At 41.9% G+C, this 16,820-nt stretch overlaps 1 protein-coding gene across 6 annotated transcripts in view; it reads left to right on the top strand.

Annotated features, from left to right (window-relative positions):
* Nucleotides 1–4,201: 4,201 nt before the first annotated feature.
* Nucleotides 4,202–16,820, top strand: part of NAA35 (N(alpha)-acetyltransferase 35, NatC auxiliary subunit) — a 116,300-nt gene continuing 103,681 nt past the window's right edge. For 3 of the 6 annotated variants that reach the window (XR_004029302.1, XM_030809289.1, XM_030809292.1), the window contains exons 1-2: nucleotides 4,202–4,335; nucleotides 5,221–5,349. Coding sequence is in view for 5 of the 6 variants with exons in the window: in XM_030809289.1 (XP_030665149.1) it covers nucleotides 5,226–5,349 (124 nt within the window). In the remaining variant the exon portion in view is untranslated. The other 3 variants (XM_012500767.2, XM_030809282.1, XM_030809275.1) reach the window with 3 other exon arrangements.

The raw sequence follows: 16,820 nt of genomic DNA, 5'->3' as shown, positions 1-16,820 counted from the left end.
AAAAAGATTTCTTAAAGCCTCCATAGATCCATAGGTAATTCTGACATATGATGTGTTATTTTAATAGAGGTTTATTTGAAATTATATATTCTGCATTATTTTTCTGTTACATAAATGTTGTTATTAAACAATAAGACTAGTAATTAATAGTACTAATGCGGGAGAGGGAAAGGAAGACTTATTTGGGGAAAATTCAGACTGCACAAGTGGCCTGCCTGAAAAGTCACAGCAACAGGCAAAAATAAAATAACCTAGGAAAAAAAATCTCAGGCTGCCCCTGCAGACAGATAAGCAGACAGGGTCCAGCACAGAGGCCCTTTGTTGTTTGTATTAATAGCAAGCTCCCAGGAAAAAGTTTCCTCCTCTTTTCAGGCATATACAGGTTGGGAGCCTGCACAGGAAGGAGGGGATCTTACCTAAAACAAACCCACAGTTATACAAACAAGAGAAGCAGCGCTTTGTGCTTGTCTAGAGACATACCCACAGCTGCGTAAGATAAGGGGAATTGCACAGACATCTTTACTGATAAGTCACTCAAACTGTTACAGAGATGAGAGGAGTTTCTTTTCTTTTCTTTTGTTTTTTTTTTGAGACAGAGTCTCACTCTGTCACTCAGGCTGGAGTGCAGTGGCGCAATCTCGGCTCACTGCAAGCTCCGCCCTCTGGGTCCACGCCATTCACCTGCTGAGGCAGGTGGATCGCCCGAGAGCTCAGGAGTTTGAGACTAGCCTGGGCAACATGGCAAAACCCCATCTCTACCAAAAATACAAAAAATTAGCCAGGTGTGGTGGCATGCACCTGTAGTCCTAAGTAGTTTGAAGGCTGAGGTGGGAGGATCGCTTGAGCCCAGGGTCGAGGCTGCAGTGAGCTGAGATTGTGCCACTGCACTCCAGCCTGGGTAAGAGAGGGAGACCCTGTCTCAAAAATAAATAAATAAATATAGTAGGACGAACTAAACTGATATTTTGATATTATCCATATTTAATTTAAAAACTCACAAAAACAGTGCCATGCTTCTTTCTGCCACATGATACAGTAGGATATGTTAACTCTTTCTGCTTCCTTTTCTGCAAATATTTCTCTGAGCAGCCTGTAGGTCCTCCTTAATTTATTTTATATAATGGTAAAACTGATGTAAAATCCACTTTGACTTGCAGCTCTGCTCTTATCAAACTCATGTGACACTGGGTTCCAGTGTCAGTACAATATGATGACATTAAGCTAAATTTCATCTCAACACAAGTGTTGAATCACGGAATAGTTAGGATTTTATCTACTAGCAACAACAAGATTTAGACTTGTAGGAATTAATTTCCATCTCTCCAAAAATGGCCATCTACTCTGTATGTTGCTTGGGTAGACCATTATTTGTCAATCAGTTCCTTTGCATCCATTCATCACACAGTCTGTGTCTAAAATGCCCGTTGCTTTTTCAACATTAGAAAGAATATTGGATGTCATCAGGAGTTAAACGTTTCTCAGGGAAAATGGTTTTTAAATCAGAGAGGTTAGTAGAAATCAAATATGGATTTCAAATAAATTACAGTTTTAGTAAATAAATTAAAATGGTTTCCCTTGGCCGCCCTGTTCTGGTTATAAATGTGTATTTGAAATATATATGTGTGTATATTTGTGTATTTGAAATATATATGTGTGTATATTTGTGTATTTAAAATATATATGTGTATATTTGTGTTTGAGATATATATGTATATTTGAAATATATATGTTCTGAAGCAGTCTTATTTACAAAAAAAGAGTGTTTTTTCCTCTATCAGTTTCTGTCACAACCTATACATGACCCTGAACAACTCAGATGCAGTCAGCTCATCCTTTTCTAGATATCTCATGGTCCTGCAGAGATCATTAAACAGTTTTGGAAAACTAGCATATATGTTTCTACTTTATTGTAACTCTTTTCTACATTCTCATCCTCTAATGTATTTAGTGAGTACCTACTACAGGCCAACCACTGCCCTAAGTGCTAGGGTCACAGCTTTGATCAAAACAGGCAAAACTTCTGCCCTTGGGAAATTATTCTGTAAGAGAGATAGGCATTTTTAATTTTTTTAATTTTTTGAGACAGTCTTGCTCTGTTGCCCAGGCTGGAGTGCAGTGGCACGATCTCGGCTCACTGCAACCTACACCTCCCAGGTTCAAGTGATTCTCCTGCCTCAGTCTCCTGAGTAGCTGGGAGTACAGGCGCATGCCACCACGCCCGGCTAATTTTTGTATTTTTAGTAGAGATGGGGTTTCGCCATGTTGACCAGGCTGGTCTTGAACTCCTGACCTCATGTGATCCACCCGTCTCAGCCTCCCAGAGGCCTGGGATTACAGGCGTGAGCCACTGTGCCCAGACATTTTTAATTTTTTTAAACCAACTTTTGTGAAGTTCGATTTACAAACAACAAAATGTACACATTGTAAGTATATACTTCAGTGAAATTTTACAAATGTATTCACCCACACAGGCACCACCTTAATCAAAAACAGAATATTTACATCACTTCAAATCAAGCTCTATCCAAGTTAGTCTCTTCTTGAGCCCTGAGCAGCCACTAATCTGTTTTCTGTCACTATAGATGTCTTTTAGAGCTTGGGGTCTCACTTGGGGAATCATACTCTTGCATTTGATTTCTTACTCTGTCGCCCAGGTTGGAGTGCAGTGGCACCATCTTGGCTCACAGCAACCTCTGCCTCCTGAGTTCAAGGGATTCCCCTGTCTCAGCCTCCCAAATAGTTGGGATTACAGGCGCACGCCACCATGCCTGGCTAATTTTTTTGTATTTTTAGTAGAGACAGGATTTCACCATATTGGTCAGGCTAGTCTCCAACCCCACCTCTCCACCTGCTAGCCTCCCAAAGTGTTGGGATTACACACATGAGCCACCATGCTCAGCCTGATTTCTTTTACTCAATATATTTTTGAAATTCATTCATGTTGTATGTCAAGTAGTTGATCCCTGTTTATTGATAATTACATTCATTACATTGTATGGATATGCCACAAGTTGTTTTTATTCAACAGTTGATGGACATTTGGGTTGTTTGTAGTTTTTGATTATTAAAAACAAAGCTGGGCCAGGCACGGTGGCTCACGCCTGTAATCCCAGCACTTTGGCTGGCTGAGGTGGGCGGATCACGAGGTCAGGAGTCTGAGACCAGCCTGACCAACATGGTGAAACCCCATCTCTACTAAAAATACAAAAAACAGCCTGGTGTGGTGGCAGGCACCTGTAATCCCAGCTACTCGGGAGGCTGAGGCACGAGAATTGCTTGAACCTGAAAGGTGGAGGTTGCAATGAGTCGAGATCAGGTCACTGAACTCTAGCATGGGCGACAAGAGCGACACTGTCTCAAACAAAAACAAAAACAAAGCAAAACAAAGGTAGTATGAACATTAACGTACAAGCCTTTGTATGAATGTTTTTGTTCCTAAGTAAATTCGTAGGACATTACTGGATCGAATGATAAGTATATGATTATAGGAGAGATTGTAAGTTTTCGGAAGTGGTTGTACCGTTTGGCATTACCACCACCAACATAACAGAGGTCCAGTTGCTCTGCATCTTTGCCAACACTTGGTATTATCTTTTCCATCTTTTAATTTTGGGCCATCCTAAAGAACAGGTGGTGATAAAGATGTGCTTCTTACCTGCGCCCGTCTATTTATGTAACCCCATTTAAAAACTGATCATTTTATTAATAAATTAAAAAAATCGAAAACATGTAAAAATCTGAAATTAAATGTCTGGCTTGACTTTGCAGATATTTTGAATCTATGTTCCCTCACGAAACTCCCAGGCGCTGTATAGGAAACATAAATCCGTTGTCAGGCTGCAGTAGCACGTTATTGCTCTCGGAGCTTGGCTGCTCGTTCGTGCTCGCAACCACTAAGGTCTACGCAAACCTCCACGGTTTCCTTCCGCCTTCGCGTCACCTTTCTAAGAAATTCCCAGAGGGCAGCGCAGACGGGGCGGGCTCTGAGGCTCCGGGCTCCGCCTCCTTCCGGGAACCGCCCACTACCCAGAACTCCGACTGAGGGTGAAAAAAGATAACTTCCGGTCTCGCGATCGTCTCTAATCTCGCGAGAAGAGAAGGCGGCCGCCATCGGCCAAACGGAGGCGGTGGCGAGGGAGGGGGTGTGGCCGGGGAGCGCGAAGTCCCCGGGAGTAAGGGAGAGGGGGCGGGGTCGCGCGCCCCGGGCATACGCATGCGTGCACGCTGCTGGTCGGGCTGGGCTGAGAGGGGAGGGGGCGGCGGCGGCAGAGGCGGCATCGTTATTTCCGTGGTCCGGACAGTGCGTGGCGGCGCGGGTGACCACGGGAGAAGTAGGTAGGGACCGCCCCTGCGTAGCCATTGAAACCCTCTCGCTCGTGTGTCCGAGAGCCGCAGCCCCCTGCGCGTGTGGCCGACCCTGGGGACCCCAGGTCACCCTGTGGCCCCGGCCCTCCCGCTGCGCGTCAGGTAGGAGCCGCGGGCTCCCCAGTGCCCGCCGTCGGCCGAGGCCCCGGCCTTGCCCGGTGTTGCCGAGGCGACGACCCGGCGCCGGACGTGCCCGCCCTCCCGCGCGGCGACAGCTCTGTCCTTGCTTACGCGCCCAGTGGGACCGGGGCTGGGCCAGGCTGACCCGGGCAGGGCGGAAGGGAAGCGGGTGCTCGCCTCAGGTGTGCCTCGGCCCTAGGCCCGGCCGGCGGGACCCTGCGGTGCGTGCCGGCTCCTCATTGCTCCCGGCGAGGTTCTGCCTGGGTCCGGGCCGGCCCTGGCCCGGGAGAGGTCCCAGCGAGCTCTGGCCAGATGAAGGGCTACCTTGATTGACTTCGGTAGCTCCCGCATGGGGTCCTGGGCTGCGAGAGGGGACCCTGAATAGTGCCTTGGTCATTTGTGGCTATTATTGAAAGTTGGAAGCTCTGGAGTTGTTCTTTTCGGGCCAGTGGTGAGATGGTTTGTGATTTTTCTTCTTAAACAGTAGGAAGGCAAAATGTTTATGGGCCCTGGTAGGTGGTGGGCTAATAGTCAATAAGCAGCAGGAGTGTTAATTGACGTGCGATTTGATTGCATTAAGGTTATTGTTTGCAGTACTGTCCTTAGACTCAGAAGAGTTCTGCTTTGAAGAGTTTAGTTAAGACTTCATCCCGTACTGAAACAAACACCCATTTCTGCAAATACTCTTGCCCTGAAAGCTACATCCTCTCTCTTACATCAGTATTAATTTTACAGGCATAATGGTTATGAAAGCTTCTGTAGATGATGATGATTCAGGATGGGAGCTCAGTATGCCAGAAAAAATGGAAAAAAGCAATACAAACTGGGTGGACATTACCCAAGATTTTGAAGAAGCTTGTCGAGGTGAGTCTGATTTTTGGATTAGAAGTTCAACATCTGGAAGGGGTAGAATGACGATTGTGCTTTCTAAATTTACCTCATTAGATGAAATCAACAGGTAAGTGTGGTTTGTTGAGTTTGTTAACCACACTTATTCTGTATCCTCTAATTTTAACTTTAAAGCAAGTATATATTTGATACAGCATTAAATACAGATGTTGAGGCAGTTTTTTAAAATTGAATTTTTCTTGCTTTAACAGGTTAGAGAGAGCAGTAATTTCTAACTGTGGAAAACACTTTGTTAATCTAAAAGATAATAGTATTTTTGTATGTTTGAGGTTTCAGAATGATCAGATCACATCATTCCTTAGCTTAAGATCGTCCAGTGGCTTCCTGTTGCAGGCAGAATAAAATCCAAACTCCTTCCCTATGGGTCTGTAAAATCTGGTCCCTGCCTACCACTCAGGTTTCATTTATGTGCCACTGCCCCCTCCAGGCTTATTACATTCCAGTCACAGGTCTTTTTTATCTCTTCGTGATACACACCAAGGTCGTTCTCCCAGGTGTTTGCATTTTTTGTTTTCTTTCTTTTAAATTGCTTTGCCCCTTGCTTTCACACAGTTCTTCTTAAGTGTTAACCTCCCTGTTGAGGACCTCAAAACAACCACTCATTCTCTCCTCTGCAATTCCACCTCAGTTGAATCACTTTTTATTTTCTTCATACAGCTTATCTTTTTCAGAAGCCATAATTTTCAATTATTTCTTGTTTACTTTCAGTCTCACTCACTGGAATATAAGCTCCGTGGGGGCAGAGATAATTTCTGTAACCCTAGTATGCAGAACAGTTCCTGGCACATAGTAAATTCAGTAAATAGGAGTAAATGATTGGAGAAATGAACATGCTTGTTGTTTGAAGGGAAAGAGTCTAGGGAGAGACTGAAGATAAGAGACAGGAACAAATTAACTAGAGTGAGAGCTTGAACGTTAAAGAGAGGATGAGATCAAGGAGATAGTAGAGAAATTGGGGAAAAGCATAGGGACACACTGAGACAGGAAGGACTGAAGTTAGGATGAAGATAAAAGTATATTTCTAAGTGACAGTGGAGGACTGGTGAAGGAATTCACACCTGATGGCTTGTATTGTCTCAAGCAGCTTAGGTCTTTTGATGATAGGTAGGGTGTGTTTGAATAGTGCTCTGAAGGGGAGGAGTAAAGACTTGGGGCACCTGCAGGTTGAAAGGGACCCAGCTATGTATAAGCAGAATGATAAATCATGTGCCATCCTTTGTTTTGAAATCACTTTTTATAGCCTCAGTGAGACAGTGGAAAGGACATAAGATTGGGGGTTGGGTGACTGCCCATATATGTCTATCTAAGGAAGAGAGAAAGAAGTGTCAAGTTACAGTGTAGTTTTTGTGCTGAGATCTTAGACTATTAAGTGGATTATACCTGTCATCTTGCACTGATTTTAAATAATCTCTATTAGGGGGCTGTCATTATTAACCTAAATAGGGAAGGTTTTTGAAGGATATATGGCTTGGGTTGGGCCATAAGGAGAGATAGTTTTTACAAGGGGAGGTGATAGAGTTATTCTAGACTGAGATGAACTATATGAGTCAGAGTTCGGTGAGGATTTTATGTTAGGGGAACAGTAAATAATTTTACTTGGCCACAAAACAATTTTCAATGCTGGGAATTATAGAGGGTCCTTAGTGCCATTGATGTTTTCTGTTTGTTTTTGTTTTCTTAGTTTGAGCTTGTTTTATAGGCAGTAGGAGTAATGGATTTGAGCATAAGATTGAAAGTTTATTCCCCTTGATGATCAGTACAGTGGCTTGGACCAAGTAGCTTCCCAGTAAGTAATGTAGTAAGCTTTATAGTCAGATATGGGCTGGAGTCCTAACTCTGTCACTTACTAGTTTAGTTTCCTTGGAGTTTAATTAATCTGAATCTTAGTTTTCTACTCTGGAAAACAGAGCTTCTACTTTAGAAAATTTTGGGGATTAAATGAGATAGTGGATATAAAGTACTGGATCCATAGTAGCATTCAATGATGGTAACTGTTGTTACTCAAGGTATTTAATTTAGAGTTGAAAGCATATAAAGAAGTTTCTCTACCAGCATAATTTATGATGGATTAGGATGAAAAGAGTCTGTAACCTTAGACAAGGTTTTGCACTGAGCCCAGATTGGGGCTTTAAGGCCTTGGACTAGGCCTTGACAGAATGTACTAGAAGGGTAACATATGAGAACAAATAAGTTCATGTTGCTAGAGAGGTGAAAGAAACATGAGAGATGATGTGTTCCTTAAACTTTTCCGTTGGTGACAGCAGAGGAGAGTGAACACGTACACTGCTTCTCAACCTTCCCTTCCCAGATCTTATGGGTGGAGTTCAAAGTATCTTAATTCATAGGTACAAGATATCTTTATAATTTCCTGTTTTATCTTAGAAATTCATGGAAAAGTTTGCATTTTACAGCATGTTTGTTTGAGGGGAACACTTATGTTTCATTTGTGTTAAAGGTCTTTTGCTTCCCACAACATCACATTAATTTGATATTAGGCAGCTGTACAAATTTTTATCCTGTGTCTTTGAATCCTCTGGGACATGATGTTCACCCAGGGTGGTTGCATACCACAGTTTGAAAACCACAGGTCCGCAGAATTTAGTCTCAATGAAATACGACTATAGAGGTCCTCTTAATTTTAGTCTTGCAGCTTGCTTTCATATATACATTCTCTACTTGTTTTTGATTGTAAGAAAAATTGAACCCAAGAAAGCAGTTTAGAATACTGGTGGGAGAGATGTTTTGGCTTGCCTTTGAGTTATATCATAAATTAGCCTTATTTCTTTGTGAAGGAACCTTGAGTGGGGGATAAAGTTTAATCCATGCTTCACTGTGGATAGAGAGGGGGTGGTATGCCATTTTGTGGCCAACATACCATCCTATTAACTCTTCCATAATTAGCTCTTGCACTGTGTCGAGTGGCACAAATGTGAGGTATCCTTCTTGGAACTAAAAAAAATTGATGTAGAATTAATCTTCATATGTAGATTTAGGACTAAAGACTGGTGGCAGTTCTTGAGCCCATGGTATTTATTTTCCCTTCTTGGAATAATCAGATTCGTAGTCTTGATTATGGTTTAGGCTTCTGTTCTAGTGACTTTCTAAAAACTAAATGTAAAACAGATATGGTTACCCTCTTTCTTTTAACTTGGAGTAATCTCTCCCCTTTGGTGACAATGGCTAGACTCTGGTGGCATTTGGCTAGACTCTGGTGAATTTTTTTTTTTTTTTTTTTGAGATGGAATCTTGCTGTCACCCAGGCTGGAGTGCAGTGGCACTATCTCGGCTCACTGCAAGCTCTGCCTCCCGGGTTCACGCCATTCTCCTGCCTCAGCCTCCCGAGTAGCTGGGACTACAGGCACCTGCCACCATGTCTGGCTAATTTTTTTGTATTTTTAGTAGAGACGGGGTTTCACCATGTTAGTCAGGATGGTCTTGATGTCCTGACCTCTTGATCCACCTGCCTTGGCCTCCTAAAGTGCTGGGATTACAGGCATGAGCCACCACGCCTGACCTGACTCTGGTGATTTTTTTAGTACCACAAAATAGTCGGCATACTGATGGCGAAGGTGTTTTTCATGCACATTTGTACTTATTTTTAGTGGCTCTTTAAAGTCCCGAATCAAATACAAACTTTTAACTTTTATGGTTTATTTTATTTCCTACTAGGCAGGTGGCACACATTCCTTATAACTAATCTTGAGGCTCTTATTTTTTTCTTTTCTAAATTATTTATAATGTAGCCATTACTGTTGTTTTGCCTGATAGGAAATATGTGATTATTTTAAGTAACACTTCTAGGCTTTCTTTTTAAAAAAAAAATTTATAAGTTAAAATTTTTTTTTTCTTTTTAGAGTTAGGGTTTTGCTGTGTCACCCAGGCTGAAGTACATACAGTGCCATGATCATTCCTTACTATAACCTTGGCTATAGGCTGGGTTCAAGCAGTCCTCTCATCTCAGCCTCCTGAGTAGCTGAGACTACAGGCATGTGCTATGCCTGTTTTATTTTGTTTTTTTTTGTAGAGACATTATGTTACGTAGGCTGGTCTCAAACTCCTGGCCTTAAGGGATCCTCTCGCCTCAGCTTCTAGGCTTTATCCACACTATGGATAGCAACATTCTTTCCTAGGATGATGGCACCAGTGGTATCTGGAGCCCAGGAGTAATCCAAAATCTGCCATGCTGACTTCCATTCTTTTTATGTTTTAGTCTAGGAGGATATGGGCCCAATCTTTCATTCCATTTTCTTTTCTTTTTGATGGCTTAGTTTAAGCTTGTCCAACCCACTGCCCAAGGGCTGCATGTGGCCCAGGATGGCTTTGAGTTGGCCCAACACAAATTGGTAAACTTTCTTAAAACGGTATGGGATTTTTCTTGTGATTTTTTTTTTTTTTTTAAAAAGCTCATCACCTATCGTTAGTGTATTTTATGTGTGGCGTAAGACAATTATTCTTTCATTGTGGCCAAGGGAAGCCAAAAGATTGGACATGCCTGGCTTTGTTCATTCCTCTGTAGTCAGTCTTTATTACTAGCACCATTGGTCTAGGCCTTCCATATCCATTCATCATCTTCAGTTCTTGCTTAGTACTTTAGGAAAATTCCTTTTACACTTTCTCTTCCCTCTTGTAAAACTTGGGATTCTTAAGCTTCTTGTTGCTCTTCCTTTCTTTTCTATTTTCTCTCACCCAGAACATTTGTAGGTGCTCAATATATATATTTGTTTTAAGAATGAATGAATATTCTAAGGCCATGTTTCTTCAAACTGGAGAATATTTGGATCTGGGACTACAGAAGTTTGAGAACCACTGCAGTACATTAAATGCTGTCATTTTGGGGAATTGCCTGTAACCAGCATAATTATGAACCACAAGCATGGACACTGAAATTATGTTGATACTTGATTATAATGTTATTATCTAGGTGATCTGGAATATTCTGTGATTTTTTTTTTTTTTAAAGACTATCATTGAACTGATTACATAGCTTTTAAAAATTATGGAAAAAATACAAATTCTTTGTGAAACTTTCAGTGACATCTTTTTTGCCCCCCACACCACCATCCGTGTGGGGTGAGAGTCACTGTTCTAGGAATTTACTGTTTGTTAGTACTTGATTGTAAGAGGAAAAGGAAAAATGGGTAGAAATTGTCCTGGCAAAAGATCTAGGCAACATGTAAAATTGTTTTCCTTGTTCTGTGCCATCCAGAATGTTATCAAGAGGTGGGGCATGGGTGAGATGGCCAGCGCTGGCATTTATGGATCACTTTAGATTAGTGGTTCTCAACTGGGGGTGATTTTTCACCTCAGGGGACATTAATGTCTTGAGACATTTTTGAGTGTCACAGTGTCTATGAGGTGGTGCTACTGGCATCTAACAAGTACATGCCAGGTATACTGCTCATTCAATTCAACACACAGGGCAGCCCCCACAAACAAATAATTATCCTCCTCAAAATATCAATAATGCTGCTTAGTTCACTGCATTTAGATTACTTTCAAGAAGGTTCAGCTATCACTTAACCTCTCAAACCCTGAATTCTTCAGGAAAGGAACACATGGATACTGGACTTAACACCCTTAAGAACTAGCATTGACATAGAGCAAGCAGTGTGAATGGGACCTTTGATGTACTTTGAGAGCTCTTCTGCAGTGTTGAATACATCTTATCAGATTTTTCCCTTAATCACGTATAGTGTATCTTGCTTCATCTTAGGAGCTTTAGTTAATAAAAAAGGAGTCTCTAGAAGACACCGCGTTCCTCCTTTTAGCTGGTTATTTTGATATTTATTTTGCTGGTTTTGGGCAGCTTGCTTTTATACTACTTTTTGATTCCCTTCATCCCCAGTTTAGGCTGTATCTATGGACTTAACCCCCTATAGTTAGCTACACTGTGGATATGCAAATATTATTCATAGCTGAGCCAAGGAGTAAAACCATTACTACTTTTTCTTTCCTGCATACTTCTGTTTTACACAAAAAATTTTTACCCAAAAATTGGTGTACTTATCATTAATTCTACTTCAGACTCTTCACCAGTTGTCTAAATCTCCTTAAGACATTCAGACTCATTGGAGATCCTGTTGGTTTCATCTCCTTATAGAACTTTCTTCTTGATCCTCTTAACTGCAGTCTAGGCTTATTGCCTTTTGTACCTAGTATGTAACTTCATTTTGAGATCTTCCTTTCCTCATCAGCCTGGGGTGTCTTTTCTCTCTTGTTGTGATTGGACATCATTATTATCTTCTTGAGTAAAGTGCATGGGAGATAAAATGTTTTGAGGCTCTTAATATATGAAAATGTCTTTATTCTGTCCTCCCACTTGACTGATATTATGTCTGGGTGCCTTTGAGAATTTTGAAGGCATTGTCCATTGATCTTTTGCTATTAAGAAATCTGATGACATTCTGATACATGTGAGAGTTGTATGTCGATACCTTTATTCTTTTTTTTTTCTTTTTTTGAGATGGAGTTTCGCTCTTACTGCCCAGGCTGCAGTGCAATGGCAAGATCTCAGTTCACTGCAACCTCCATCTCCCGGGTTCAGGTGATTCTCCTGCCTCAGCCTCCCAGGTGGCAGGGATTACTGGCGCTCACCACATGCTCAGCTAATCTTTGTATTTTTAGTAGAGACAGGGTTTCGCCCTGTTGGCCAGCCAGGTCTCGAACTCGTGACCTCAGGTGATCCACCGACCTCAGCCACCCAAAGTGCTGGGATTACAGGTGGTAGCCACCATGCCTGACCTTGATACCTTTCATACATAACTTTTTAGGATTTTCTGTTTGTCCTCCTTGTCCAGAACTTTCAGTGTGGTCTGGAGCCTTTTCACTTTGATGCTTCAGTTCTAGGAAGCATCCTTGAATTATCCTATTTTTCCTATACTCTCCTTATGAAATGTGTGTTATTTGGATATTGAATCTCCTAAACTTGCCCTCTGGATTTTTTTTCTTATCGTTTCTTCCCTATTTTTCTTTTTTCTTTTCTTTTTTTTTTTGAGACAGAGTTTCACTCTTGTTGCCCATGCTGGAGTGCAATGGCGCAATCTCGGCTCACCGCAGCCTCCACCTCCCAGGTTCAAGCGATTCTCCTGCCTTGGCCTCCCGAGTAGCTGGGACTACAGGTGCCTGCCACCACACCCGGCTAAGTTTTGTATTTTTAGTAGAGACCGGGTTTCACTGTGTTGGCTAGGCTGGTCTCGAACTCCTGACCTTGTGATCCACCCACCTCGGCCTCCCAAAGTGCTGGGATTACAGGTGTGAGCCACTGCGCCTGGCCCCTTTCTTTCCTATTTTTTATGTCTTTTTCCTCAACTTCATCTTCCAGATCTTTCATTGCACTTTTCTCCTGTGATATTTTTAATTTTGAATCATTACAACTATGGCTTGAGTCCAATTTTCCTCACATCAGATTTTTCCCTTTGCTGTGAGTGGTGTAAGCTGTATGCTGTCGAGCCTACTTAAGGCTTTAACTTAAAAGTAGAAGTAACTTAAAAAAAAAAAAAACAGTATCATGTTACCCTTAGTTCAGTGGTTTGGTTTCGTCTAGAATTGCTGGGATCCCCAAGACTGTTCTGCAGGATATGCAGAGTTGAAACAGTTTGGTGGTAATACTAAGAAGGTACTTGCCTTTTTGACTGTTACTCTCTTATTAGTATACGGTGGAATTTTTCAGAGGCTACATGATGTGTGATGATGTCATTGCTCTGATGGCTAATGATAATTTGAAACATTATCTTTCTCGTTAAATTTTTTGAGAAATGCTGCCTGGTTGGATAAGGCCCAATTTACTCAGTTCTATAGGGCTAAGATCACGATTCTGTGTTCAGTCATTGATCATGCAGGGTGGGGCTTGTACTCTGCTTCATGAGTAAATTCTGAAGTTTACTGTCTATAAAGTTTACTAGTGAGAGATATGATTACTGAAGTTCTTTTTTTTAGATGTGGAGTTTTGCTCTTTTTGCTCAGGCTGGAGTGCAGTGGCGCAATCTCAGCTCACTGTAACCTCCGCCTCCCGGGTCCAAGCAACACTCATGTCTCAGCCTCCCAAGTAGTTGGGATTACAAGCATGTGCCACCGCATCTGGCTAATTTTGTATTTTTAGCAGAGACGGGGTTTTACCATGTTGGCCAGGCTGTTCTCGAACTCCTGACTTCAGGTGATCCGCCTGCCTTGGCCTCCCAAAGTGCTGGGATTACAGGTGTGAGCCACGGCGCCCCTGATTACTGAAGTTCTAAGGAATCTTACGAGTCATCTAGTCTAACCTTTCATTTTACAGATGAGGAAACCAAGGGCCAAGAGTGTTTGACTTGCTTCTAGATCTGTGGGGTGTTTTTAAGTTTGATGAAGCTATTTGGTACCTAGGTTTACCCTAAATACCTGATAGATTATTACAGCAGTTTCCAAACTTTTCGGTCTTAGGACCCCATTATACTTTTTAAAATTATAGTCTATGGATGCATTACATATATATATATAGATGTTTATTGTAATTTAAAACTGAGACATTTAAAAAATATCCATTTAAAAATGATGATGGGCCTGGCACGGTGGCTCCCGCCGGTAATCCTAGCACTTTGGGAGGCCAAGGCGGGTGGATTACTGGAGGTCAGGAGTTCAAGACCAGTCTGGCCAACATGGTGAAACCCCGCCTCTATTGAAATACAAAAATATTAGCCGGGCGTGACAGTGTGCACCTGTAGTCCCAGCTACTCGGGAGGCTGATGAAGGAAAATTGCTTAAACCCGGGAGGCGGAGGTTGCAGTGAATTGAGATCACACCACTGCACTCCAGCTGGGGCAACAGAGTGAGACTCCATCTCAAAAAAAAAAAAAAAAAAAAAGCAATGATAACCCATTGCATGTTAACATAAATAACATTTTTTAAATGAGAAATAATTGTATTTTCCAAAACAAAATAACATACAAAAGTAGAGTTTGACATTTTTGCAAATCACTTCAATGTCTGGCATAACAGAGGGCAACTGAATTCTCATATTTGCTTCTATAATTCAGTCTGTTGCCACATGTTGTTTTGGTTGAAGTATCTGACGTAAATCTGGCCTCACCAAATATGCAGTTGAAAAATGGGGGAATCTTCAGATAATTTTGGATATTCCTCTTTGATACTCCAGAAGATTGACAGGTGGTAGTTTCTTAAAGGTTAGTTGCAGTCTGGAATCTGAAACCCTATCAATGGACTCTTTATGCTCTGTTACATTAAAATTCGTTGCTCTTTCTTGAACTTTGAATGACTCTTTAATCCATGCCCAATTTTGTAACATGCACTGCCATTTGGAAAATATTGTTTTCCAAATATTGAATATTCAATAAGTTACGCAGATCTTCCAAAAAAAAATTTTTTTTTTTTGAGGCATAGTCTTGCTCTGTCACCCAGTCTGGAGTCCAGTGGCGTGATCTCTGCTCACTGCCACCTCTGCCTCTGGGTTCAAGAGATTCTCCTGCCTCACCCTCCTGAATAGAGTAGCTGGGATTACAGGTGTGCACCACCATGCCTGGCTAATTTTTGTATTTTTAGTAGAGACGGGGTTTCGCCGTGTTGGCCAGGCTGGTCTGGAACTCCTGACCTCAAGTGATCTGCCTGCCTTGGCCGCCTTCCAAAATGCTGGGATTACAGGCGTGAGCCACTGCACCTGGCTAGATCTTCCAAATGTTAACACGTTTCATTATACAATATTAATAAGCACATTTGTTGTCACTACCAATATAGAAAGCTCTTCTAAGTATTGGGAAATTGTTAGGATTACAGTGGCAGATACATATTTTCCAAAATTTTAGATTTTGCTTGAAAGCTCAAATTTTATTATTGACAACAAACATTGTCAGTTTTTCCTGAAGTGACAGACTAATTTATTTTTTTAAAAAATGCCACATTCTCAAGTCTGAGTAACCATAGTCTGTTGATAGTTTTTTTTTTTTCCCCAGGTAAAAGTAGTGTTCCATGATAATTGTGTAAGTGTTTTTTTTTTTTTTTTTTTTGAGACGGAGTTTCGCTCTTTTTGCCCAGACTGGAGTGCAATGGCGCGATCTCGGCTCACTGCAACTTCTACCTCCTGGGTTCAAACGATTCTCCTGTCTCAGCCTCCTGAGTAGCTGGGATTACAGGCGCACACCACCATGCCAAGCTAATTTTGTATTTTTAGTTGAGATGGGGTTTCACCATTTTGGCCAGGCTGGACTTGAACTCCTGACCTCCAGTAATCCACCTGCCTCAGCCTCCCAAATTGCTGGGATTATAGGCGTGAGCCACCACGCCTGGCTGTGCAAGTGTGTTTTTTCCCAAGACAACTATTTTCTTTGATATGCAGCAGAAGTGTTTGTCTGCTTCCCATTTTTTCAAGTAGAATATTTAAAAACTTATACAAGGTTGAAACTGAATAAGATTAAACAGGGCTGGTACTAGGGTGAAGTGAGTGAGGTACCTTATGGTGCAAAATTTAAGAAGGCAAGAACTAAAAGTGAGTACATTTTGCCCTGTAGGTACCTCACTTATTGCACCCTGGCCCTGAGAATAATAATTTTTACTGCTTTATCAAGGTTGTTCTTTTATTTTCCCCAGCTTTTTTATTGTGTTAAATTAAACAACATAATTACCATCTTAGGCCAGGCATGATGGCTCATGCCCGTGATCCCAGCACTTTAGGAGGCCAAGGTGGCAGATCACTAGAGCCCAGAAGTTTGAGAACAACCCAAGCAACGTGACGAAACCCCGTCTCTATAAGAAAATACAAAAAATTAGCTGGGCATGGTGGTTTGCACCTGTTGTCCCAGTTACCCAGGAGGCTGAGGTGGGATGATCACCTGAGCCTGGGAGGTCAAGGCTTGCAATGAGCTACGATAGCACCACTGCTCTCCAGCCTGGGCAACAGAGTAAGACCTGTCTCAAGAGGAATTTTTTTTTTTTTTTAACCAGTTTAACCATTTTTAAGTGTACACTTCAGTGGTATTTAGTACATTTGTAATGTCTTGCAAGCATCACCACCATTCATATCCAGGACTCTTATCTTGTGAAGCTAAAATTCTCTATCCATTAAACAAATGGTAACTCTTCATCATTCTTCTCCCCATTCTCTGGCAACTAGCAGTCTACACTATGACTTTTTTTCTTTTTTTGAGACAATTTCACCCTGTTGCCCAGGATGGAGTGCAGTGGTATGATCTTGGCTCACTGCAACCTCCGCCTCCTGGTTCAAGTGATTCTTCCACCTCAGCCTTCCAAGTAGCTGGGACTACAGGCACCCACCACCATGCCCGGCTAATTTTTGTATTTTTTTGGTAGAGATGGGGTTTCACCACGTTGGCCAGGCTGGTCTCGAACTCCTGACCTCAGGTGATCTGCCTGTGTTGGCCTTCCAAAATGCTGGGATTACAGGCATTAGCCACCATGACTGGCTCTACATTATTATTTTTTGA

The sequence above is a fragment of the Nomascus leucogenys genome, chromosome 1a (genome assembly GCF_006542625.1).
Source record: "Nomascus leucogenys isolate Asia chromosome 1a, Asia_NLE_v1, whole genome shotgun sequence".
NCBI lineage: Eukaryota > Metazoa > Chordata > Mammalia > Primates > Hylobatidae > Nomascus > Nomascus leucogenys.
The sequence above is the reverse complement of the archived record's forward strand: the minus strand, read 5'-3'. Positions and strand labels throughout refer to the sequence as shown.